Source organism: Pseudomyrmex gracilis, unplaced genomic scaffold (genome assembly GCF_002006095.1).
Source record: "Pseudomyrmex gracilis isolate BER0280 unplaced genomic scaffold, ASM200609v1 scaffold_251, whole genome shotgun sequence".
NCBI lineage: Eukaryota > Metazoa > Arthropoda > Insecta > Hymenoptera > Formicidae > Pseudomyrmex > Pseudomyrmex gracilis.
In genome coordinates this window covers 64164-90415 of record NW_018020835.1, presented here as the reverse complement: position 1 = coordinate 90415, position 26252 = coordinate 64164, and the positions used below count along the sequence as shown (strand labels likewise).

General features: G+C 39.1%; 2 protein-coding genes across 5 annotated transcripts in view; one reads left to right on the top strand and one right to left on the bottom strand.

Moving 5' to 3' along the window:
• The window catches only part of LOC109859249 (PDZ domain-containing protein 4), a 174260-nt gene that overhangs the window by 96254 nt on the left and 51754 nt on the right, over window positions 1–26252 (bottom strand). The gene's annotated exons all lie outside the window — the stretch shown is intronic.
• On the top strand, window positions 18604–23253 carry LOC109859250. 2 transcript variants are annotated; one of them, XR_002250691.1, is made up of 7 exons: window positions 18604–18772; window positions 18868–19153; window positions 19864–20022; window positions 21510–21801; window positions 21910–21988; window positions 22306–22464; window positions 22662–23253. XR_002250691.1 is itself a non-coding variant. In XM_020437298.1 (6 exons), the coding sequence occupies exons 2-6, from the start codon at window positions 18965–18967 to the stop codon at window positions 22991–22993; spliced, it is 1527 nt and encodes a 508-aa protein (XP_020292887.1). In that variant the 5' UTR covers window positions 18604–18772; window positions 18868–18964; the 3' UTR covers window positions 22994–23253. The 2 variants fall into 2 exon arrangements, 1 of the variants encoding a protein (XP_020292887.1); XM_020437298.1 differs by having other exon boundaries at window positions 21910–22464.

The following is a 26252-nucleotide window of genomic DNA, read 5'->3' as shown; positions in this document are numbered from 1 at the left end:
ANNAAANGAAANAAAAAAAAAAAAAAAAAAAAACATTGGCGCGCACGTTGTCGATTTCGAAAAAAGTTTTTCTCGATTTGGGTTCTATTTGTCACAACAAAACCAACACACCGGATTTTTGCGCAATATATCCTCCGATAGTTCGAAACGCGCGTATTGGCGCACATAATGTAGTTACACTGTTTTTTTTTCTTTTTTTTTTTCCTTTTTTTTTTCATGTAGTATACCAGCCGTAACGACGTTAAAATATTTCGTTCGGCGTGCAGTGCGCGAATTTACTTCGCAGTCTTGTTCAGCCTGTTAGACACGTTTTCCATAAAAAGTCCCGATGGTTTCCACCTGGAACTTCGGGATTGATCGCAGAATATTGCTTCGTTCGGGACATTTTATGTACACTGCGATAAAATATCGTAACGGAGTCGGTGCCAGCTGTCGCGCAAGGGAGAGAGACTCTTTCATCAAATCAAATGAATGCGCGCGTATCGAACGCGGCACGTCGCGTAAATACGTTCGAAAAAAAAAAATTTTTTCGTTTTGTAATACGTGCACCAAGTTATATTTGCGCGATATCTCTGGGAATCGAAAAATTTCGCGGAAATTTTACAACCAAATAAATTAATACGTTTTACCGTGCGCGTAATAATGCTCTGTCCAATAGGAATCTCCCAACGCGAGAAGGGTTTTTTTTTTATAATAAAAAATACACTTCCGTTTGAAAAAAAAAAAAAAAAGAAAAAAAATGTGTCAGCTCGCGCGAGCTGCGCGCGATGATCTGGTGCGTGCCTTCGCCGGGGATTTCGGCGCGCACCCCTCATACGGTACGCCGGGAATAAAATGAAATGATACGTTCGCGAGGCGGAACCCCCTGACGGATATACCTGATAATTCCATCGGCGGCCATCAGGGAATAAACTAATTTCGGCGTCCTTTGTTCCTCGTTCTAACCACGCGCGCGACAAAGAGCCCTCCGGGGCTCTTCGGCTCCCGACACACATATATATGTATAATGCCATCGGAATCTATCGATAGAATACCCTTCCCTCCCGGGCCACCCTCTTGCGCGCGTACGTAACACATCCCGCCCTGTGCGCGTCTCTTTCCCTGACGCGCAACGTCCGCGAATCGCGTTCGCCCGGCCAATATACGATTGCACGGGGCATCGATCACTACGTGTGCGGGCCCGAGCGAAATCGCTTTCGACCATACGGGGGGGGGAGGGTTTCAAAGGAACATGACGGGCTGAGGAAAATTTCAGCTGCAGCTGCCAAAGTGCTTCGTTAACGTCTCTCGCTGTCTGGCAATTTGGCAATGAGAGTGTGTCTGTCCTTCTCCCTCCTCCTCCCCCCCCCACCCCCGCCGTCTCCTCTTTCGTCGGACATTTCTCTGATCTTCCCGGAAATGAGACGCGCGCCACAGGTGAAGCACAAATGTTTCTCTCAAAGGGAATGAAAACGTCACGTGTGCGGAACGTTAGCGATGCTCCGACACTTTCGCAATTATCGTGTGTGTATATTGTTACGTTAATCGAAAACACGAGTGGAGAATAGAATTTTTTTTTTTTTTTTTTTCATTATTTCACGCGAAACGTGTATCTCCTCGTTATGTGTAATGTTGTATATAAGGTCCGGTATAATTTCCCGAACTTTGTATACACATGAAAATTGCAAAAGCGAGAAACATAGCGAGAGGTCTCAATGGTACCCCATCCAGCTTCCGTTAATGAACAAACGTTGCGCATCCCCGCGCGATATATTCCCGGACAGCGAACGTCGCGAGAGTGCCGGGTAACTATGATTTGCTTCGGTGAACATGTTTTCCTCCCACACACACATGGACGCTCCTCTCACTCTCACTCTCTCTCTCTCTCTCTCTGGCTCGCCGAACTTTGCTGTAAATTCGGTTACGAACGACGCTAATCGAATTAAATCAAGGGAGCTTTCAAGCTGACGAGGAAATTTAAGCGCGTGGATACAATCTCTCTTCCCGTAATGCTTCGCAAAAATCTAGAAAGCGTGTTGCGCGCGCCAAATTAGCGGTGATGTAATTGTACAGCGCGCAATTACTCAACACATTCGCGAGACAAAATATCGCCGAGACGAGTATTACGATACCAAACTGAACTTTGCCGCGCGAACGAAACGAAAAACACGTGAAACGAAAAAAGCTACAAAAAGCTTATTGTCTCGTCGTATAATTTTTGTAATTCGAAACGTAGCACGTGTTACATTCGTTTTTATTACGTGATAAATTACGAAAAGTACGTTTCTAAAATATACAAATATATAAAACATGTTTTATAATATATCTTTTTTTTATATATATATTAAAATATAATTATATTAAAAAATTTAAAACATTTGTGTTCTTTTTTTTCTCCCCTTTTTTTTTGTTTAATTCCTGTCTACAATACTTAGCCATGGAGATCATGCGCGCGATGTGTATTTCTTTCTGATAAAGTGAAAAAAAATAAAACGAGAACAAAAAGATCGGATTAAGGTTAGAGGCGAGTTCGGTTTTTGCGAAGATGGTCCCGCGAAAGCCCCGAAGAAGTATCTTTAAAGCCGAAAGAAAAGTCGGAGGGAGAAAAAGGAGGCACATTCTAAAAAAGGAGAGACAATCAAGACTCGGGGACGGAGACACGTCGGATGAGATCATGATTGGATAGCAACAAAATAGAATTGGATAGAACATATATGTAACCGGGTGCGGTGTATTGAGTCGACTATGGGTGACCGGATGAGTCTCTGAAATTTATTCGATCAATTCTTGGCCGTGCCCGCAAAAATCGAAACAGAATAAGAGAAAGAGAGATAAATAGATAGATAGACACATAGAGATGCTGCTTTATTTGTAAAGCGCTCTGAAAAGAAATCTCCTCAAGAAAAATCCCCTATTTAACAAATACACATAAAATAATTAAATGAATAAAAATACTGAGACATGATATATCCCGCCAGAAAAAGCGCGTGGAAGTAATCACAATCGATTTTTTATCGATCTTGATTGTGTTGCCGCTTTTATCTCGACGCTGTGATTGAATTATAAGAAAAATAAAAACTATATACATAAATAAAACACTTTCTTTTATATAACTGTAAAATTAAAAACCGGATTGAAATGTCACAGTACTCGCCGACACACAGAAACGGAAAAAAAGCATGACCGTCTTACAAACCGTGTAATACACATATGAGATGTGTCGGAAATAACGCATGAAAATCAAACTCGAAAAATAGAAAAAGGGAAGAGTGGAAAAACAACACGTGTCTTTAAAGACGTGACTAAAGTAAACGTCACGTGAAGAGGAGAAGTGGAAAAACAACACGTGATTAAAGTCACGTGACTGTACTTTAGCCACGTGATTTTAAAAAACGTAAAAAGTCACGTGAATTTAGTCACACGTGTTGGTTTTCCACTTTTTCCGCTCGCTATTTTTCGAGTTTGATTTTCATGCGTTATTTCTGATCATCTCTCATATGTGTATTATTATATAGTTGCGTGAAAAAAAAATAAAATAACAAAATTAAATAAAAGTACAAATGTCAAAGTAACAGAAGTAAACATAATTAAATACAAAAACAAAAAAATAAAAATAATACAATAAAATACATTAGAAAGTGAACATGACTTAGTATTCAGACAAGATTAAGAAATTAAATGATTTTTGTCTAAAATTCGGACATTGTCTGAGATTCGAATTACGAATGTCCACCGGACTATTAAGAGAGAGAAAGAGAGAGCGATAGTTTCTGAACGCGAGAGCAGCGATCAACAAACTCCAAATTTAAAAAAAAGATATTGAAACAAATAAAATCTTACGGGTAATTTAAAAAAAAAAATTAGTTTTGCTTTTTAAAAAGTCACACGTTTCTAAAAAAAAAATCCGCAAAAATCTAAATTTTCTTCCTGGGTTTTAAATCGCAAAACAATAAGAAAATTTTAAAAATATTTTAAGAGTTTAAAAAGAATTTGGCGACTTAAAGACGCGAAAACACCTGTGGTAAGCGATTTACGAGAGAGAACGTTATTTCATACAATCCATAATATCCCGGCTGAAAGCGCGCACTACTCGCGGCGACTTGAAAATTCCGTCGGGAACGCTTTGTGCGCTCATTTTTTCCCATCCCGCGCCCGCGCTTTCTTTGTCATATATTTAAAGTGACGTCGTCGCCAGGCGCACGCAAGTCGCGCGGAGACCGAGGGAAGCCTCGAATCGCGCGGCGGGCGTCGTCGTGCACGTGTGTAACGCTGCACTTAAGGGCACGTCCGCGGCGCACGGTTGACCTCCCTGACAGTGCTGCAAAAGCTTTTACCCGAGTATAGGGTGTGGAGAGAACGAGAGAAAGAGAGATAGAGAGAGAGAATGTGTGTGTATGTGTGTATGCATGAAAGAGAGAGAAAGAGAGTGTAGAGAGCAGCAAGCGTCGCGACGCTACACGTGCGAGGAGAAATCAACGCGGCCTGCACGCGATTATAGATGATAGCATGTGACGCTTGTTACACTTTCTCGAGAAAAATTTTGGAGACTACCATATCGCTCTGAAGTATCACGTTTATTTCTGGATTCACAAATTATCGTGAGGATGTCCGATGATAGTGTAAAAAAAAAAGATAAATTTGTTAAGACAATTTAAAGAAAAATTATAAATTTTTGATATATATATCACTCTTCAAAATAATAAAAATAAAGATTGTTTCCTAGTTAAAAATTTTCTAAATTAAAAACAAAAAGAATGCAACGCGCACAGAGAATATTTTTATAAACACACAGATACACACACACATGTGTGTACTCTTTCTCTCAAATATAACTTTACTTATCCCCTTCAAAGAACGCGTTGCCGACCAAATCTAAAAGATCGCACGCGCGCGTGACTTAAAAGTTGACAGCTGTCATGGTCCATTTGCTCATGCTGATCAGCGACGCGTGCAGTTCGAAACGGAGAAAAGATCAAGAGGGATTTTTTACAGGGACAGATCCTGCGCGTGCAAACTCATCCGAATCGCGTCGCGCACTATGGCAGATTTCTGCAATATTAGAAATGAGACGCGTGTCGCAAGGGAAGAGAGCAAAAATATCTCTTGCCGCTTTTGATAAAGAAGTAAAACAAAAAACAACCTCTCTTCTGGCAAATGTTCGAGAAACGTCTTTTAATCCTTTTGCACGTCGGGGTTTTTTTTTTTTTTTTTTTTGAAGGGAAAGAGGATGAGAGAGCTGGCAATTAATTACTTCTTCAGATAAATGAGAAGAAACCTAAATACTACATAGATTATGACTTGCAGTAACGCCGAACAAATATTTCAGCGATACAGAGAGCTTTTTGCAATTACAGAAGTTGGAATTACAGATATATTGATAGATGCAATAATTTGAATTAATTAAAAGAATTATATTACAATTAATTATATTACACACACACACGCACAATAATTTATAATTTCACCGACTTCAATATTAAAATCTTTGGTATTCTGCATGTGATATACACACTTCTTACACATTTTAATCTATAAATATTTAATATTATATGCAATAGAGGTTGCGTTTCAATAGAAAATTCAGAGTTTCCGATGTGTCAACAATTCGCACCTGTGTAACTTTTCACAATTGTTCGAGAAATATTAACGAAACGAGCACGCGCTTCAACGACATTGAAGTGGCAATTTTTTACGAGTGTATACAATAGTATGGAAAGAGAGAAAGAGAGAGAGAGAGAGAGAGAGAAAGTTTCTATATGTGAGAGTCCGTGACAGGAAATCTATTTGTTTACGCCAAGTCCCGGTTATTAACACCGTCTCGTTACATCGTTTCGTTTTTCTACCCCCCGTTCTACGACCACACGTTTTTTTTTTTTTTTTTTTTTTTTTTTTTTTTTTCACGAGTTGCGGACTCGCGCGCTCTTTGCCACCGCCCGGGAGAAAGAGCGATTTTATGAGAGAGATCGTCACCCGCGATAAATATCCGCGCTTGAATAGCGCCGCTTAGGCGACCCGAAAGAATATGTCAAGACGCTCGTAAAAGTCGACCGCGCGTCGTCGTGCATTCGATGACGCCAAAGCAAGCGAGAGAATTTCCAAGTTTTTCGCGCTCAACAAAGTCGCTCATTTATTCATTAATTGCAACACCTTTAAAAGTTTACGGCGAGTTTTCATCTCACTCAAGTCCCTAAACGAATATTTCACATATTTCCCTACAGAAATACAAAACTAAAAAACTTTCATCAACTTTTGCAGTCGAGAAATATTACCACGCGTATTACTTTTTTTTTATTTTGAAAATATAAAAAGCTTTAACGAGCAAATAAAAGTACTAAAAAAAAACTAAACACTCATCTAACGTTGATATTCTATCTACTTTGTTCGTTAAATCGAAATGTTTGAAAGAAAATCCGCGGGAGGTTAAAACGTTCTCCGCACAAACCGCGTCGCGGTAAATAGTTAAAAAAGTATCCCGTCGTCTATTCTGTTTTTTATACGATTCGTTCTTTGGCGCGCGCATTATTCGCCGCACTCTCGCTCCGAATCCATCACGCGCACAAGATGCTCCCCGCACGCGGATTACGGATATAGCGTGTTTCGACGTGCTCTCGGCTTTTCACAGGTCAGATATACGAGTCGCGAATGGAAAAAAGGCCTTTGAGTATAGCGCATCCTAACGCGCGCGCGCGTTCCTATATTTCTCCTTCCGATACCCTTCTCATCCTCCCTCCCTCCGTCGCCACTCCGTCGTTTTCCACACAGAGCCGAGCATTTCCGCCGCCGCACAGCTTGCGAATCGCGAAATGCCGCGGAGAGACGGAGCGGATGACGCGTCTTCGAAAGCGGCAAAGAGAGTGAAAGCGCCATAACAGTAAAAAAAATATTCGCCGCAGTGTAAAAAAAAAAAAGAGAGAGAGAGAGAGAGAGAGAGAGAGAGAGAGAGACAAACACAAGACGCAACAAGATCCGCGGAAAAGCCTTGTAGTCGCGAGGAAAGTGAGGAAGAGGCGCTAGCGCGCGATGTCGGAAAGAGAGCGAAAGTGTCACGCCGTAGAAAAAAGTCTCGAGCGAGATAAGAAAGACAGAGAAAACATATACAAACAAGAGAGGAACGGAGAAAAAGTCTCATGAAAGGGAGATGTAAAAAGATGTAGCGCTAGATCGGGAAAAAAAAAAAGTGAAAGTGCCACGCCGTAGAAATAGTCGTATACAGTTACGACAATCGAGATAGAAAAACAATATGTTCGGATCCGTGGAAAAAGCTTCGTGTAACCACGAAGAGAAGTGAAATAAGACAAATAGCACAATCGAAGAGAGAAAATCTTTTTTGAGAGAAAAAAAACTGTCTAGTTTTTCCTCAGATTCTATTTTCTGGCGCAAGTAAAATACAAACGATTATTAAATATAATTAAAAAAATTAAATTTTTACATATATTCCAATGTTTAATTATATTTAATACAATTCTTGTTTTTTTTTTGGTTTTTTTTTTTTTACTGGAGTTTTAAAACAAAATTTATTTTCTACCGTGTGAAACAGGTGTGTGTAGTTGTTTTACGTAGTTTTTTCCCTCTAGATAGACTTTCAAATCCATTATTTAATCGATCAGAAAATGGCGGGAGGTTTTCCCTATTTATTCTTCGAGGCTGAAATTACGACGGGATCCGCTTCTATAAGTGCGAGCGCGTTTCGATCGATCACTACCGATAAGAGTATGTTCCGGAGCTGCGAGATGCGGGCGCGTTTGCGGGAGAAAAAGATGGGAAGGCGGAAAGAAAGAAAGAGACATATATATATGTATATATATGTATACACACACACACATCAACGAGAGGTGCGGGTTGACAAGAAGGGAAAACGAGAAAGAGTGCGCGCGGCCGTCGACGTTGTCGCGATTAAAATGTAAAGGGATTCATGCCGCACGAGCCAATTTATATGCGTCTGGCTAGGTTCGTTCTGAAATCGGTCGGGGAATCCACCACGTTCCCGTCTCTTTCTTCTCTCTCTCTCTCTCTCTCTATCTCTATCTCTATCTCTCATTCCCTCTCACGTCAAACTCTCAATGCTCGCCGCGTTTCCCGACACCCGTCCGCCATTATTCGCACCCGTGCTTCTTTACATTCGATCAATTTGGGTCGGTCCTTACTTGTCGTCGCGCCCGATTCCGTCGACGCTTCGCCGCCTGACGGATCCTTGGATCGGAATCAACCATAATCTGGCGCGCGCGCGCGCGCGCGCGAGGAGTCTTCATCCCCCCATGCCCGGATGAAGGCAATGCACACAAAGACGATCGAATTTGGCACCTATCCCGCGGAGGGAGGGGGTCCGTGTTATCGGGAGACTTTGAGAAACGAGATTCCGAGCGCGCGCGCGGGCGCGATGAGAGAGTCCGTTTCCCGGGAACACCGCGCGCGAATTTATCTTCCCGCGAATATCGTGTATTACTTCTCTTCAACATTTGTTTAATATCTTCGGATAGGCTTTTTCAGCGCTCGAGAGATTCAGCTGTCTAAAATCAAATAGACTATATCGACGTTTCTCTTCTCGATCTTGATTCGCCGTCTTTTCTCACGGGAGGAAACCAAAAAAAGAAGTTGCGCAAGCGTGAAACGTCGAATTTTCTTGGTGAAATCCAATCTTAATCTCGATCTGAAATCGGCCAACGCGATTTCCCCCTCCCCCCCTTCCCCCAGTATCTCTCTCTCTCTTTCTCTCACTTCCTCTTGCGCAAGCTGCTCCTTTGCATTCGATGTATTCAACAGCTCGCTTCGTCTCGCGGATTCGCGTGTGAATCTGTCGATATTCCATCCGGATATATATGTTGGAAAGGAAAATATTACGACGCGTCTTCTGATATCCCTATTTTTCCTCGCGGTTTTCTCCCGCGCATCACGATGCAGCTCACCGATCAAGAAAAATATTCTCTTCGCGCGCGCGCGCGTCTCTCTTTCTCCGAAGTTTATAAATTCCATCCAACGGTATTCTATTCATCTCGCTCTCAAAATACGTGGATATTCGCATTCTTGCGAGACTTGAACGAGACAACGAAAAAGCAAATCTTTGCCCGGCGACCTTTCAAAGGTCGAAAAAAAAAAATGGTCGGAAAGAGAAAACGAGACATCGCGCGCCGACGTCACGGGAATCGAAATTTGCATAAAAGCGACAAAAAAAAAAAAAAAATTTTTTTCTCTCTCTGTCTGGATGCACCACGCGGATCATTTACGGCCGGGGTCCGTCATAAAGTATGCGCGATGCGGTGTCGACGCGACGGCGACGTGTGCATTTAGACGCACATCGGGAACGAGAGGCGCATCGCAAAACGCGTGCGTGTGCGGCTCTCGTACGGCAAAATAAAATTTCGCATCTTCTACAGCGCGCGTAAACGCGATAAGAGCAGAACAAATGTGTCGCAATTTCGTCTCTGTCTGTTGATAAGATCGGAACATGATCGCGCATACGCGAAACGGGAGAAACGGGCGATGAAGAAGATCATTAATCGCGACCTATATATTAAGTAATTGGAAACTGCTTCTCGCGCGCGCGCGCGCGCGTTTGTTTTCGGAATTGATTAAATATAAAATTAAAAAATAAAATAACCCGAGTCGAAATTTAGCGTCTACATTGAACCTCAATTTTTCTTTTTTTATGTACACCGAAAAAATTGTATTCTTATTTTGAGGATATCCCACTTACTTTAAGTATATTTTATACTAAAATAGGCGCCAAGAAGAGTTTCTTATTTTAAGAGGAAAATCCTCTAAATAGTAATATTGATAAGAATATATACTGATTAGAATATAAAAAGCCTCTATAGAAAAACATATATATCTCACTATCGAAGAAGACTATATTCTTAAATTAAGAATATATTCTTAAATAAAGAATATATTCTTAATTTCAGAAGAATATCATCTAAAATCTTGAAGAAGATTTTTTAAGTATAAAATCTTCTACTTACAAGAATATAATTTTTTCGGTGTAGGAGTAAGAGAGAAAGTAGATCCTACTTTGACGCTGCTGTACGTCCGAAATTTCTTTTTTTTCTGCTAAAGTTTTAACCCATTTGCATCACAAAGAAAAGTCAAAAATTCGTTCTTATCACCAAAATTTTTTTTTACTGTATTTAAATTTTAATGAAAATGTTACAAAATATGAAAAATAAAATCAATATTGCATAAATAAAGAATAAACGGAATGGAATCTAATTATTAGATGCCATCGATCATGCCAGATGATCTAATTATTATCCGCTGGACAGGCCTGGTATAAATAATATGCGCTTTGGTGACAAATGCCTAAGTAAAATGCGCGCATATATGCGCTCTGGTGATAGTGGCCAGGCAAAATGCGCACATATACGCGCTTATGATGCAAATGGGTTAAAGTAGGGTTCAATTCTCAGATCAGGCTGCGTATTGCAGGCTCTGATAGGCTCGAAGTAGGAGTAAGAAAAAAAGTAGATGCTGCTTGGACGCTGCTACACGTCCGAAATTTCCTTTTTTCAAAAATTGAGGTTCAATGTAGACGTTAAATTTCGACTCGGGTTAAGTCTCACTGTTGTAGTAAAAATTTCTAGAACACACGTTGCTCTATTATTCTTGAAAAATTTGCCCCAAGCACTCTTCCTCTTGATATACCTTTCGCCGTATTTCGAAGGGGCTTTCCAAGGGGGGCTTCGACGGGCTTTCAAGGGCGGGACGACATCGCAGTTATATCGTCGACCGATTTACTATTTTAATAAAGTAGACTCGAAAAGAAGGCGTCGAAATTATGGCAGGTGCGGGAGCGATACGGGGGCAAAGTGGCGGGAAAGGGGTCCGAGCGCCATGCTAATGGCACCATAGATTTCCACCCTCTCCGTTCACCCCTTTCCCGTTCGCATTTCGTCGCGAGGGCTGGAAGATCGCGCGTCGTGTAAGGCGGAAGCCCGGAGGGATGAGGATAACTGAAAGGAGTGCGCGCGAGTCGCTTAACCCTCTAAACGCGCGGAATAATTTACGATCGTTCCCTTTCCGCGACGATCTTCTTCGGGGGTTTCTTTTGCTCGGCTTGTCTTCCTTTTCTCTCTTTCACTCACTCACTCACTCACTCGGTCTCTTTCCTTCTTTCTCTTTCTGTCTCTCTCACTCTCTTTCTTCCACCAACGATTTCCACGGCGCGCCATCCACGTGTGCGCGATGCTACTTACACCGAAAACTCATCCCCCATACATAAACCGAAGCACGACGTGAAAGAGACGTTCGGTGATCGATCGACTCACTTTCGATCTGCGTGGAGCTCGTCCTTCAACTTGTCCCGTTCTTATTCAGGAAGACGAAAGTGCTATCCCTCACATGGCTCATTCAGCCCCGCTGATCGATTCGCGTGTCCAAAATATTAATAGAGATATTTCACGGGATCTCAATAATTTTTAAAAATGATTTTTTTTGCAAATATATTTTGTTGCGAGAAGAAAAATTCCAAGTTTGTTTCAACTCTATATATATACTTTTAGAGAAACACCTCGTGAAAAAATAAACACCATTTACACGCGAAGCGAAGGTATATATCGATGGATTTCATAATTTTGATACTCACTGTGTATAGAGAAAGAAAGAGAGAGGGCGGAGACCTTTGGTGCTTTCTTCAGAAAGATACAGATATAAGATTGATATATATTGCGAGGGACGGGGATGGATAGCTTGTGACTTCCTTTTGAGTTCGGCCTCCTCTACCGAAGTAGCGCCTCCATCGAATTTACGTCGAACTCCTTTGTGCAGCGAATCACGGCAGAAACCAAATTAAGAACGAGAGTCTCGGTTTAATGGGATTTCGGGATCGGGACGAGCTGCGACACAAGGAACATAATAAAATTTCATGCCCAATATTACAGCATAATAATTCTTTATATCGCAAACAGACAGCTAATGCATTCTCGTGTGTAATTGTAAAAATTTTTTTCTACCTTCAAAATTAAATTAAAATTCACAAATTCGGATAAATAATATTTACAAATATAAATAATTCCACGAGTTTGTTAAAAAACAAAGTTTTATATAAACCCTATGCTTTGACGCTGCTATACGTCCGAAATTTCTTTTTTTCCTGCTAAAGTTTTAAAGTAGGGTTCAATTCTCAGATCAGACTGCGCATTGCAGGCTCTGATAGGCTCAAAATAGGCTCTGATAGGCTCACTATACGTCCGAAATTTCTTTTTTTCCTGCTAAAGTTTTAAAGTAGGGTTCAATTCTCAGATCAGACTGCGCATTGCAGGCTCTGATAGGCTCAAAATAGGCTCTGATAGGCTCAAAGTAGGAGCAAGAAAAAAAGTAGACGCTACTTTGACGCTGCTATACGTCCGAAATTTCCTTTTTTTTTTTTTTCAAAAATTGAGGTTCAATATAGACGCTAAATTTCGACTCGAGTTCACACTTGAGAGATGAAGATACAAAAGAATTTTGTAAGATGCATTTTGATCAAAAATTAAACGTTTTCCTTGAAATAAATTCGAAAAAAAAACAAGTAGGCAATAGATTACCGTGTTTCGGTAATGAATAAAAAATCGTGTAGTTAGCAACAGAGAAATTTCCCGGCGGTTATAAAATCCGTGGCAAATTGCGGCTGTTGCGGCGCACCCTCGAACAAGACAATGCCTCCGTTCTTGACGACACGTTCCGCGAAACAAACATGCGCGACGCGCGTATTTAACGTCGCCAACGGCGTGTAAACCAAATATATATATCGCATCGAGATCCATTGACCCATTTTTGTTCTAAATCACTTTGGTGTGGAAATACGACGAGTATTCGGTGTTCGAAGAACATTTTTAGATTAATTTGGATTTTTTCTCAATAAAAAATTGTTGCGGAAAAAATAAAAATACCAGCGCTCTAACGAAATTTTCATCGAGATTTAACGGATAAATACCAAAGAATTGTTAACAAAGATTAATAATAATTTCCGATGAGAAGAAAATAAAGTTAATCGGATGTATAGAAGCGCGTAATGGAGAGAATGAAATGTGTTTAATTAGCTAAATTTTTATATAAAGAGAGAATCGAGCAATTCATTCATTTTTGCTAAAGATAGAAATCATATATATATAACCGATCGTATCTTTTAACAAGAGAATCGTATAATAAGAACGGAACGAGGATCTTCTTTATTTCTCTTTCGCTTACTTGAGCTCTCCTTTGACATGCGCTCTAGTGTGTCGAAGTCGTCGATCAATTCAAGCTACTCGACACGCGAGACTGGCCAAAGACAGCGCCACGAAAAGTGGATAAACAACGACTCCCCTGGGGTTGTCGACTTTCCCGAAAGTTTACCGAGAGAGGTGCTCCATCGGTTTGCGCAAAAAGCGCAGAAAAGCGAGCGGGAACTTTGATTCTGTGTGAGGACCCTAAGAAGAAGAACTGGTATAACTAACAAACTACAAGAGGGAGGATGTATATTTTTACACTCTCTCTCTATGCTCTTAAAAAATTCTGCAAAACTTTAGGGCTGCTGTGGAATTTGCTGAAGTTGACGCGAAAATATATATAGAGAAAAAAACAACCTTCCTTTTTAACTTCGCTTTGAAGTCGGAAGAAAAAAGATATAGAAATTATTTTGTGTGTTTATAATTTGCAACACGTTAATAAATATTTAACAGCAAGTAACGATCTGAATGAACAGATGTTTCCAAGTCGGAATATCTATGAGATTTCTTCCGGAAAATTTCCAACTGGAGATTCCAATTAGATTCCGGATAAATTTCTACGCGAGAGAGTGTCGTTTTCGCGATTAATGAAAAATGATAAAATTGACCGCCACGATAAATCAAACGCGCAAAATAAGTTCAAGATTAAAAGGCTTGATTCTAACCGCCAGTAAAGCTTAAGAGCTTTTGTGAAAAACGAGATGCCATGTATGTGGTGTTGAAATCCACTTGAACTAAAGCGACAGAACTCGCTAGATCATCCTTTTATGGGCACTTAACGACCGTGGAAATGACCGGGTGCTCGTAAAAAAAAAAAAAAGGAATATAGGCGATTTGTGTCGCGGTTCGCGGAAGGAGGCAGCAAGAATGCAAATGGAGATTTACGCGCGCGTTGTGTAGAATGTTTTTTTTTTTTTACAACAATTCATATTCGGAATTGTATTTTCGCTCGTATTGTTTCGCATTCGATAAAAAATATATGTATTGTCTCTATTGTAAATTTTTTTTATCAAGATTTTTTATCAAGATATTTCAAGACAATCTTTCCACAGTATAATAACACGTTACAGAGGCTAAAACCCGAGACGGTTAATAGTTATTGGACTCGATATCGCGCAAAAATTAATTTAGAACGGGAATTAATGGATCGCTCCAGAAATTGTCGGAGAAAAAAATGCGCGCTCAACAATGGCGGTGAATTCGCAAGGGGAGAAGAGGAGAGGAGAAGGGAACGAGAGAGAGATCGAGTTCGATGCCTCGAGTGGTTCCGTCGTCTGGTTCGGTCGAATGGAACGCCGAGAGAGGAAGAGAATCGTCGAGATAATTACGTTAATTACCGAAGTATCTTTAATAGGCGATCGGGTTATAAGTACGATTTAAGTTGCGTCTTGCCTCAGTCCGACACGATAGACTCTCTTTCGCCATCAAAAATATGTTTTTCCCAGGATTTTTTTTTTTATCCTCGTCGCAGTTTAATAAAGTTATATATATATAGTTTTTATTTATTTTAAATATTTGCCATATCTTTTTTTTTGCGCAATCTTTTTTTCGATATACATTTTTCCACTTCATTCGACGTCGCGCGATTAAATTTTTAATAACACAACCGCGAAGACTGCTATATATAGCAATATACGAAAATTACTTCTTCATGTTGCGCCACTTCTTATCCATGTAATTTCTATCCAATCTCAAGAAAACGAGATTGTTTTCTCGGAGATGCTCTCTTCGCGACGCTCTCTTGAAAATGGTCGTTAAAATTGTTTTGTTGTCGCGCACTGATGCTCACAGCTAGGCGCAACCGGGGAATCCACCGCCGTTGTTGTGTCCATATACTCAACCGACGCGTCTCTCTCAAAAATGCCGACCAAGTGCCGTTTCCTTCGGGATAATACATAAGAACTTCGCGAGGAAAAGTACGGTCGAGAATTGTTTTCAACTCGCGTGAAACTCAGAAGCGGAAAACTCTTTCTTGTTCGTGGTTTTTTTCTTTTTTTTACGCTACGTGAAAAGTGTCTGCAGAAAGTTGGAACTCGATAGTTGAAATGGTGACTTTCATCATGATTTTTTGCAACAGTTACTCTTCAATGAAAATTATTTAAAGCTGTACATAAAAAAACAACTCTTTGGAGTAAAAAACAATAATACATTTTTAGATAATAAAGCGTTGCTTTCCAAAACAAAATAATTCGAAGGGAATTATTTAGTATTTGTCAAAATTCATTTTTTTCCATCACAAATCTCTCCGTTATATTCATTCGCATACACTGAGAGAAAGATACTATTAACTCAACTAAATGCGTTTAGTTGAGTTTCAGTTTGTTATCTGAAATACTTGGTTTTTTAATTCAAGCATATGGTAATAAAGATAACAAATTCGTATAAATTGAATTAACAATAGTGGTAATGAACGTATTTAATTCACTAAACCATGAATTGTTTTGTCGAACATAAGTTGTGATAATTTCAAATAAAAGATAATGTTAAAAAAGATGATGATAGGCAATTCTCATTTACTTTAATTGAATATAATCTGAATTTCTTTGTACGAAGTATTTCATTTAATCAAACTGCTTATTTTTTATAAGCAGACAAAATATTGTCTTGTCCTATTGTGTTGTACATTCAAAGTTACCTGTATTTAAGCAAATTATAAATTTTGTTAAAACAACTTATATATATAAATTGTCTTTCGGTATAATCTAATTATTATATCTATTGAAAACATGATATCTTCTTACATTAATCAATATTTTATTGACAGCCCGTGAACCGCTGCATATAGTTGAATCGAATACTATTTTGTTACTTCACCAACTTTATTTTCTCAGTGTAGAAATTTTCCGAGACGCGGAAAATCCTGTGAATTGCTTGTCAAAATCTTTCTAATCTCTCTGAGAGAAGATATTAATCACACACGCGGCGCTAATAACCAATCATATTGTGCTCGATTACGCCGACGCTGATATTAGGTGAATGATAAATGCGGAGGTGATTGGGTAGGCGCGCGCGCGCTAATTAACTCCGTATATATATCGGAGCCGTTGCATATCGATATCGTCGGGCGTCGTATTCTTGACGGATCGATGCTTAAAACCTAACCAAGTTCCCAGGCGAACGAGATCCAAGTACGCGTTGCGCAGACACGATGCCAAGAGTTGGAGAGAGAGTTCCCCAAGAGTCGCGTGGAGCGCCCGAGAAGACCAGGTTGGGAAGATCGTCCCACCAACCCGCTCTCGCCGGAAACACCGACCGACCCGGCGAATTTACAGAGTTTCTGGAGCCGGTTAATGTGATTTTAGACGCAGCCACGTCTAAACGCGAGAGAGTAACGCGAAGGCGAGTTTGTCTCACCCTCTCACCCTCTCTCTCTCTCTGTCGTCTCTTCATCATCGTCAGCATTGCTCCTCTCTTCGGCGACGCGAATTGCGGTGTAATTTCCGCTCGCGCATTCGACAATATCGATCGAAAGAGAGAGAAAGAGAGAGAGAGAGAGAGCTGGGAGCTTGCTGCAAAGTTAACGATGCGCGCTGTAAAGTTAAACGTGCAGCGTGAATTTTGCGTATCCACGCGCGCGAGGGGAAAATTGCCACGAGAGAGAGAGAACCCTCCTGTGTTCTGTCCGTCAGGTCGCTTTATCAATTTCTTAATTGGCTTTGAACGCTTCGTTGAATCCTTCCTCGGTTGCGGGGGCGAAACTTAAAGCGACGGTCCCGATTAGGTTAGCTGCGCATGTCGATTGGCGATGATGGCAAAGTTAGGGGATCGTCGCGACGAATTTGCCGAGTTTGCCCTGGCGGTTAATGGAATTTCCACGTGGCCACGTGGTACATACTACGCCAGGGAAACATGCGTCGCTCGTTCAAGAGCCCGTACAACGGCTCTTCCTGCGACGAAGCTCTCTCTCGACTTGTGCAAACGCTGCGCTAATAAATGCATTTAATACTCACACAGCGCTATGTATAATTAATCTCCGAGCGCAAGACGCGATTATAGCACACACAACGACACGCTAAACTTGTTTATCGTGATTCGAGAATATACACACGCAACGCTGACGCGGCTTTATATATACTCGCGCGAACGAAACGAAAAATATATCACAAAAGAAGATACAATATATATGTATCTCTGTCAAATTAATATTTTCTGCAATGATATTTAGATTGAATAAACGTGTATTTTTTTTTATAAACGATACTAACAGTTTAATATTTATACGTTTAATATATATATATATATATATATATATATATATATAACCCTCTCTTGTATTCTACGGTATAACATCAGCGCGTTTTCATCAGAGCGCGTGAGAGGATCTCATGCAAATTCCAACGGAACGCTAATTACAAGTGAAAAACATATAAAGGAGAGAATAATATCTCTCTCTCCGCGCGCGCGTCGACTAAATATTTACCGTAATAATATCTCTGTCGAATACACGTTTTCCAGTATTTTTATTTTTTAATAACAACAGTTTAATATTTATACGCGTTTTATCAAGCTTGCCTCTCTCTCTCTCTCTCTCTCTCTCTCTTTTTCTCTCTCTCTCTCTGTGGAACGTATATCGGTGCGCTTAACAACAGCTGAGAACGCGAGAGCGTCTCATGCAAATTCCAGCGAAACGCTGATTACATCAGCGCGCAGGATGTAACGTCGAAACATGCTCTTTTTACAGGAAGTCTCAGGAATTCTTACGGGCACAGAGAGGAAGGGACGACGACAACGACGACGATAACGACGACGACGACAACGACGACGACGGCGAGAAACATTATCCTTACCAGATGCGAAGCTATGAGATACTTCGGTCTCGAGGGCGTCCCTTAATAACGGCGTGAAATTTATCTCCCTCCCGCGCGGCGATATAAACGAAAGTGTGTGACGAACGGGGGACGCGAATAATCACGCGGGAACGGGAAGAAAAGACGTGCGCGCGCGCACGCAAATTTAGTTCCATAATTTTCCGACGCCTCGAACGCCGCAATTAATGCGATTTCGCGATACGTGTTAAATTGCACGCCTAACGCGATATAAACTCATGATAGAGAGGCGAAATATTTCGTTCCTCGTATTTCGTTTCTCTTTCCAACTTACGGACTTAGCTGTTCACGGTCGTTAAAAAACAAATGAAAATTCCATGAAGGAAAGTGAAAATTCAGCTTCGATCACGTGTTTCTAACAACCAGACACAACTAGAGACTTTCTAGAAGTAACTGCACCATCTATATAACGTCACGTGTTTTCACACACTCTCGTGGAAAAGACTTGGAAAGTTATCTGTCGCGTATTTTCAACAATAATATTTGCAGCGCTGCCAATACCGAATACCGAATCTTCTTGCCGATGACCGCAAATTCATGTCGTTGCATTTTTTGTATCACAAATAAATACACACGAGTGCACAGAAAGTGCACAATCGCTGCTCAACCGTACCATTTCTAGTCTCTTCTACATCGCAATCGCGAGAGCAAATTGGAAGCAAACGAGAGTTTTGTCTGCGCATGTGTCCCTACCTGTGAGAAGTTTCAGTTGTGTATACTTGTGAGTATAAACACCTCAGTCAGGACACCTCGAAATTCAGGCAGGTTATGATTTGGCAGAAAATTTAAGTAAGTAGTAAAATGTGCAAAGGAGCACGGGCAAACAAGATTTGTTCGCGTGTGTGAACAGATATATATTTACATTTACATACATTCAATTTTAGCGAAACGCAAGAATAATCTCATCTCATCGTCGTATATTATTTCTTTTAACAAACGGATATTATCGATCTCTGCTGCGATCCGAAAGAACTGACAGAAATGAACGTAAAAGTGGAAGAATGCAACAACAGTAAGCGAGACAAGAAAGATGTGACAAAAAAGAATATAATAGAAAATATAATTAAACAAATTACTCCACAAGATTATGGACTGTTAGTATATTCAGAAGATTCGGGAATTAAAATTACAGGACAAAAGATTTGCCAGTGTTTGAACAATCTATACGAGGTAATTTTTTTAATTAATTAATTTTTTCAAAAAGATATACAGCGGAACCTCGTTTGTTCGAACCGATCGGCCGACAAGATAGTTCGGATAAGCTTTTCCAATAGCTCTCTCCTCTCTCTCTCTCTTGCGCGCGCGCGCGCACGTAAATATTAAAAACCAACATCGCACAACAATTATTAATTGTTTTAATAAAATGATAAAATTAAAAAATGCAAGTTGAAGCTGGAAAATGTACCTACAATTGCACATCATCATAGCAATCTACTGACTTTTTGCAGATATTAATTTATATAATTTAAGTATTTAATATAAAAAATTAATTAACATTAATTTTGCATATCAGAAAAATGATTTGCGTAGTGTCACATTGCGTGTCACAAATCTTTGTTTATACGTAAGGACATATTGTCGTCCGTGTGTGGGCTTGAGCGTTCTACACAACCGTTTCTATAGAACACACTCAAACTTTCGAACGATAATATACAAATACAATAATAAAGACAAACGCGAACGAGTAGTACGCCGCGAAAGTTGTTTAACATAATTCGATATTTAAACGGAGAAACGTTCATCTTGAATAAATGTGGTCGGAACTAAAAATTTTCTTCTTGATGAGATTTTCTCCAAGCAATCAGTTAGTTCGTTTCGTGTGCGTTGTGATGACAACAAATTAATTAAAACACACACATACCTCATGTTTCTCATTGCAGATCCGCGAGGTAACATCACCCACTCTCGCTCAAACGTATCTAGTTGAAGTTTTAGTGCACTCCGTTAAATATGAGGAAGTAAAACAGTTTCTCTATAAATATAAATTTCTGACATTAGTGAGACATCTGTTGCTCAATAAACCAACGCCGTTTTGTAAGGTACGTTAATATATTTATTTATATAAGTAAAAAAAGATAGGGACGCGAGGCAATTTTTTATTTATTTATATTATATATAAAAAAAAATATAAATTAGTGTGCAATTGTATATGCACCGATTTTGAGTGTGACTCAGCGACCTAAATGCGGAGAGGCTACACAACCAGAAAGATCCCGAGTTTGAATCCACACACAAACTTTGGATTTTTCCGGACCGGTCTCTTTCAGTCGAACTTACCGATTGAAATGCAAACTGAATCGAGCCTCCAATCAGTTAGCCGGTTTGGAGATTGGGCGCTAGGCTAACAACCTTGCCCCTCCGTAAAACTTGTATTGGTAAGAGACCAGAAGTTAAACCTCGGAGCGGTATACACTTCCGTGGTAGTAAGAAGCCCACCTGAGAAAGAACCTCGTCCTTTCTCGCACTCTCTACAATTGAGTGGAAGGTTAGGCTTCTGAATACCACGGTCCATCTCGAGCTGTAGTGTCATTTTGAAGATATAATATATATAAAAAAAACACTAATTTATATATATATATATATATGTATATATACAGGGTGTCCCAGCAAGTCCGTATCACCGCTCGTAGGCGAGTAGAAGAAGTTATTCTGAGTCGAAAAGTCCTTTACCATTTTGCGAGATTCGCAATAATTAATGAATTCTTAATAAATAAAGATCCGCGAATGAGCGTGCAGCCACGTGCAGAACGACAGCTCGGAGCTGTCATTTTTTCGCGCGCTCGTACGTCGCAGTAACGGAATATATAACAATTTTATTCATTTATTTACTTATTTATTATGTATTTAAAAAATCCTATAAAGAATAGAAAAAAAAATTTAATTTCTTGTAATAATTAAATATTTCTTTCTGTGTAAACCTTAAAATAAAAAAAAGGAAATAATTATTAATAAGTAAATAAGTAATTACAAAAGTATTAAAAAACTCATTTTTAACTTATCTCTTGACATTAGACTTTATCATTTGAATTAAAAAAATACAAAGTCCATATTTTCGCGTCACATTAGTTAGTTATTGACTTTTTATGTATATTATATGCTGGTTATTTAGTTCCTCTCATTCCGTTACTACGACGTAGGAGCGCGCGAAAAAATGACAGCTCCGAGCTGTCATTTTGCACGTGGCTGCACGCTCATTCGCGGATCTTTATTTATTAAGAATTCGTTATTATTATTGCGAATCTCGCAAAATGGTAAAGGACTTTTCGACTCAGAATAACCCCTTCTACTCGCCTACGAGCGGTGATACGGACTTGCTGGGACACCCTGTATATAGATAGAATTAATATTACCTATAAGCAATAAGTATATGTGAATACGGTCAATAAGAGCTATTCGCTGAATGTGTTTTGCTCTTATTGACCGTATTCACATATACTTATTGCTTATTACGTCTCAGAGAGCCTTATAGATTCTATTAATTGTTAATATTACCTATGCTTTAATCTGAATAAATATATTTTTTTAGGACAAAGTTGTAGAAATTCTCTCTATTCTTTGCCAAGTTAAGGTGAACCAAACAAAACCTGACTACGTGGTCGAAATGATTGAAAGGATTGGAAAAGACCATAAGTTAGTTAACGAACTTACGTTTTGTTTGAAGAATGATCAGATCAAATCCTTAGTAAAACATACTCTCGAATTTTTATATTCGGCAGCGCTCGTCGTAAAAATGAGACCCACATCGAAATGGATTGTTTACTTTAAAAGTGGTACTTTCATATATTCTATAATCTACTTAATGAGAATCTACGACAAAGGTACGTATAATGATAACACTTATAATCGAAAAGAATCATATACTATATGTAACAATAATAATCATATATGTAAAAATCAAAAATCAAAAATCAAAAATTATATTTCAGTTCATCTCTTAACGTTGATATTAGCCATACTCGTGATATTATCAGAAACAATCTCGACGGAAGCTTCTTCTCACAATTCGTTAGTACTGAAAGATATTTTTAACATGCAAGAATTGATTCGTATTTTGTACAACATGAAGTATTTCCGCACAATTAACTATGATCCCGCACGGCATTTGGAATTCTACTACAATTGGCTGACACTAGTTAATAATATAAAACAAAAGAATTTGTTTGTATTTGATTTTTCTAATCTTCATCACGTACGGAACATATACGGTCACGTAGAAACAATACTCGACTTTTTTGAAAAAGCACTCAGAATGATAATCAAAAGCGACACAAAACAATTTACTGCAATGTTGTTGAAATTATTGAACCATACTATTGTTGTAGAAAAATGCATGATACTAGCAACAGAATTTAAGAAATGTAAAATTCCACTTCTGACCAATCTGCAGATAACATGCGGAATTGAACAAAAATTTCTTACAATACGTGTCTTATTAGATGTAATAGAAGATAATCTTCTTTTCAAACTAGAAAACTTGGATGGTAATGTATTCAATAATATTTAATTATTGTATTTAATTAGTTTATATTTAATTTATTTGTTTCTCGGAGAATTGTAAAAACAAACGTCAATAATATATATATATATATATATATATATATATATATATATATATATTTATAATAACGTCAATAATATATGTATATATTTTTTCAATATGTTTATTTTTTTTTATTAGGAGATATATTATTTGAAGCTGTGTCAGATGATGTATATAATCTTGCGGAAAGTTTGAATCGATATTTTGACGACGTCATAAGAGAGCACTCTAATGATTACTATGCTCTTTACAATATATTGTATCAGTGGATAGAAAATGAACGGAATCGAACTGTTACACAGGATCAAATTCTTCCACAGAATCCAATCGTTACACAAGTACAGGTGATAGAATACTTACATCAAGTAGAAGCATATATCTCATATATAACAGAAAACGTTAGGAATAATCCACTGTCACGAATACTTGATGCAGCACTTAATGCAGTAAAGAAGACAATTGAAGAATAAATCGTCTTAACTCGATTGTTGCGTAATCGTGTATTTGGTTACGTATAGGCAGTGGCGTAAATGCCTTTACAAATAAAGTTGTAGTTTTTTTTTCATTGTTTTGATTGATATTATTGAGGCATTATTGGCGCAGCTTCATGTGACACTTACGTGACACTTACACGATTTTAATGTAACAAAATTACTATATATTGTATCCACAAATAGTATCTTATTGTACAATTCGAACGAATAGAACAGATTTAGAATAAAGTGCAAGAGAAAATTGTGCGTGTACAATCACGCTTCAAACAATTGTAAATTTATTACGCAAACGCTTCATCCCGACTTTGTCTTTGCAGATTTTTTTTGTTTCGTTTTTTGTTTGTTATTTATTGCGCTTGCGAAGACACAAAGAAAATTATCAGTTCCGCAAAAAATTAGAGGCGAATGTATAATACAGCGAGCTCTCTATTTCCATCTCTATTCCGTCTCTATTCGTTTCGAGTGACATAAAGAGAGATGAAAGCGCGTACTCGACATACTTTTAATTCATAGGAAATAAACGTAGAGGGGTGAGCGCAAGTTTAAAGCGCTTCGACCTGTTGACTCTGAGATCTATAATTTATTCAATTATTGTATGTAGATTGTCAAAGTATCACAATTAAACAAAAGAATTATACGAATATGTGAAAATTATTCTCTATATTTCGATCAGAATCTGAGGAAATTCTTACGAAAAAACAAGAATCTTCACGGACAAAAAAATGATGTTGAATCAACAGTATCGGTTTAATTGAAATATATCCTGTTGATGCAACATCAATATTGTTGCACTAAACACAGCAGATAGTTGCTTTAAGCAATCTAGACATTAAATTAATCGCATACGCAAATGAATGAACTATCTATTTTTGTGGCAGCCCGTGACAAATCAACTTTAATTGAAGCAACTCCATTTTTTTTTCTGTGTTCGAATTCTTTCCGGAAATCTGACCGGATTCCAATTAGATTTTTGAGACAAATTTCTATGCGGAATGTTGTTTGGAATAAACGACTAGCTTGGGGAAATTATAAGTAGAAATTTTCACGTCTCTTTTCATCAGCGTAATAAAGACTCAAGCTCGTAACTCGCGACATTCCCGAGAGGCTTCGCCCCGCTGTAATTTACTAATTTCTTAGCGAGCTTATCGTTGTTATCCGGCCGCGACGACGACGACGACGGTTGCATCGCGACGCGACAAAACCCCCGGTTGGCGCGTCGTCGCGCGCGCGACTATACGTTTGTTTTTGTTCCCTTTCCCGAGAAACGTTTGCGCCAGCCGGTTATCGGGGAGTTAATGATGATTAAACAGAGTTTAAGTTTCAAGATAATCAGCACCGCAGCGGAGTTAATTAATTAGAGAAACGCGGGGAAATTGTTCCGTTTCCGGAATCGTGTCGCGAGAAGAATTGTTTTCGCTCGAGTCGCGAATAAATTTGAAACGCGCACAACACTGTATATACGCATGCGTGTACCGCCCAAAAAAAAAAAGCAAAATAGAAAGATATAATAATTTTTCCTTCAAATAGCTATTGCTTCTCTCTCGTTACTACACGGTCATCAAAAAATACAGAAAACGCACGTCGGTTGCTGGGTCTATTCACGGTAACGCGCGTTTTCCTCGCACGAGTGGCAAGCGGTTGAGCAAACTCGCGTAAAGTTTCCTTAAGAGAATTGAGCGGGAAAAGGCTTGTGGCGGATTCGCAGGCTCTAACGTCCGTTTCAAAGGATTAGCGAGAGGCCGCTGAAAAGTTTTTCAATTACGAAAAATCCCCCCGGGAATTACCGGGGCTGTTATTTCAGAGAGAGAGAGGGAGGCGAATTCCGCGGCCGCGCGAGAAGATACACGCGAGAGGCCGGGAGAGGCCACTTCCCGAAACGACATGCGGGTCAATGTCGGGAGGGGTATTTAAAGCGACAAACTTTTCGAGCAACGCGCGTCCCGCGGTCTCGCACGCGGAAACTGAAACGTGCTACTCCATTAAAATAACTTCATCCCCGACCAGAGAGTTTCCGCGGACTATACACGCGGTTCTCTTTAATGGAATCTCTGCGCGCGTACATCAGTTTCCCGGAGCGTTATAGTTTACTTTATACCCACTCTCACAAAGACATTCAATTCTATATCTCCGTAATTTATTATCCATTAAATATTGAACAATATAATTGCGGATCGCCAAACAATATTTATCTTGCAAAATGATTTTCTCTCTTTTTTCGTTCGTCTCTCTCAATAATTTATACCGTGACATCTCTCTCTCTCTCGGCGATTGTTATTATTATCCGCTTTCATTGTTCACAAGTTGGAGAAACTTTTGACGTGGATTCGACGTGAGCGTGTACATGGCAAAATTCTCGAGCGTCGACTACAACAATTAATAGAATTAGTATTCGGTCTACGGTTTACTAAAATTATTGATGATATAGGGCCAATGGGTAACGAGAGACACTTAATTAAGGGTTAGCCAAGGGCGCTGATTTCCCCTATCATGCTGGGACAACCCTATTCCGGGATGAGAGACGCGCGCCGGCCGGGGGGGATGTTGGAGAGACGCACGCATCCCTCTGCGACGAGAGCCGTGTAGTCGAGAGATAGCGCATTGGAATATTTAACGATCCAGAAACTGAGCGCGTGTTTGTCCTATCTTCGTTAGCACTTCATCGCTACGTGACCGGAATGTTTAAAACCTCCGGTCCTACAACTCGATAATCGAATTCGAGTCCCATTACGTACGTCGAGCACGAGTAATGACGCTAAATAGAGCCACAGGCGATATTACGAAGTGAGTAATAACACTAATAACGCCGAATGCGCGGCACAATGAATTTATTAATTGCGTTCCCCCCGAAATGCGTTCGCGGCTAAATATTTAATAGCGTGTTTAAATGTAATGCACAGTTTCCGCATTTCATCATCATTATTATTCTCCCGACGCAATCTTTATTCATCTACGCGCGAGTGGGAATAATAAAATAAAATTACCGACATATTTTTATTCTTCTATATATATGTTGAAGTAAAATTTATATTTCACAGTTCGTTCCATTTAAAATTCCTTTTTTTTTTTTTTTTTTTTTTTTTTTTACAAGTTTGTTTAAGAAAATGTATAAAATTTTATGTAATAACATTATCATATAAATAATTGGTTAAGTGAATTTATGTAAAAAAAATTTCACACAGAATTTATGATAAAACAATTTGTAACGATCAAGGATTTCGATAGATCACCTCTCTCT

Coding starts and splice junctions, on each gene's coding strand:
- LOC109859250 (XM_020437298.1), top strand. CDS start 18,965: ATGAACGTAAAAGTGGAAGAATGCAACAACAGTAAGCGAGACAAGAAA. Junction 20,023..21,509: donor AACCAACGCCGTTTTGTAAG/GTACGTTAATAT, acceptor ATATTTTTTTAG/GACAAAGTTGTAGAAATTCT. Junction 21,802..21,909: donor AATGAGAATCTACGACAAAG/GTACGTATAATG, acceptor ATTATATTTCAG/TTCATCTCTTAACGTTGATA.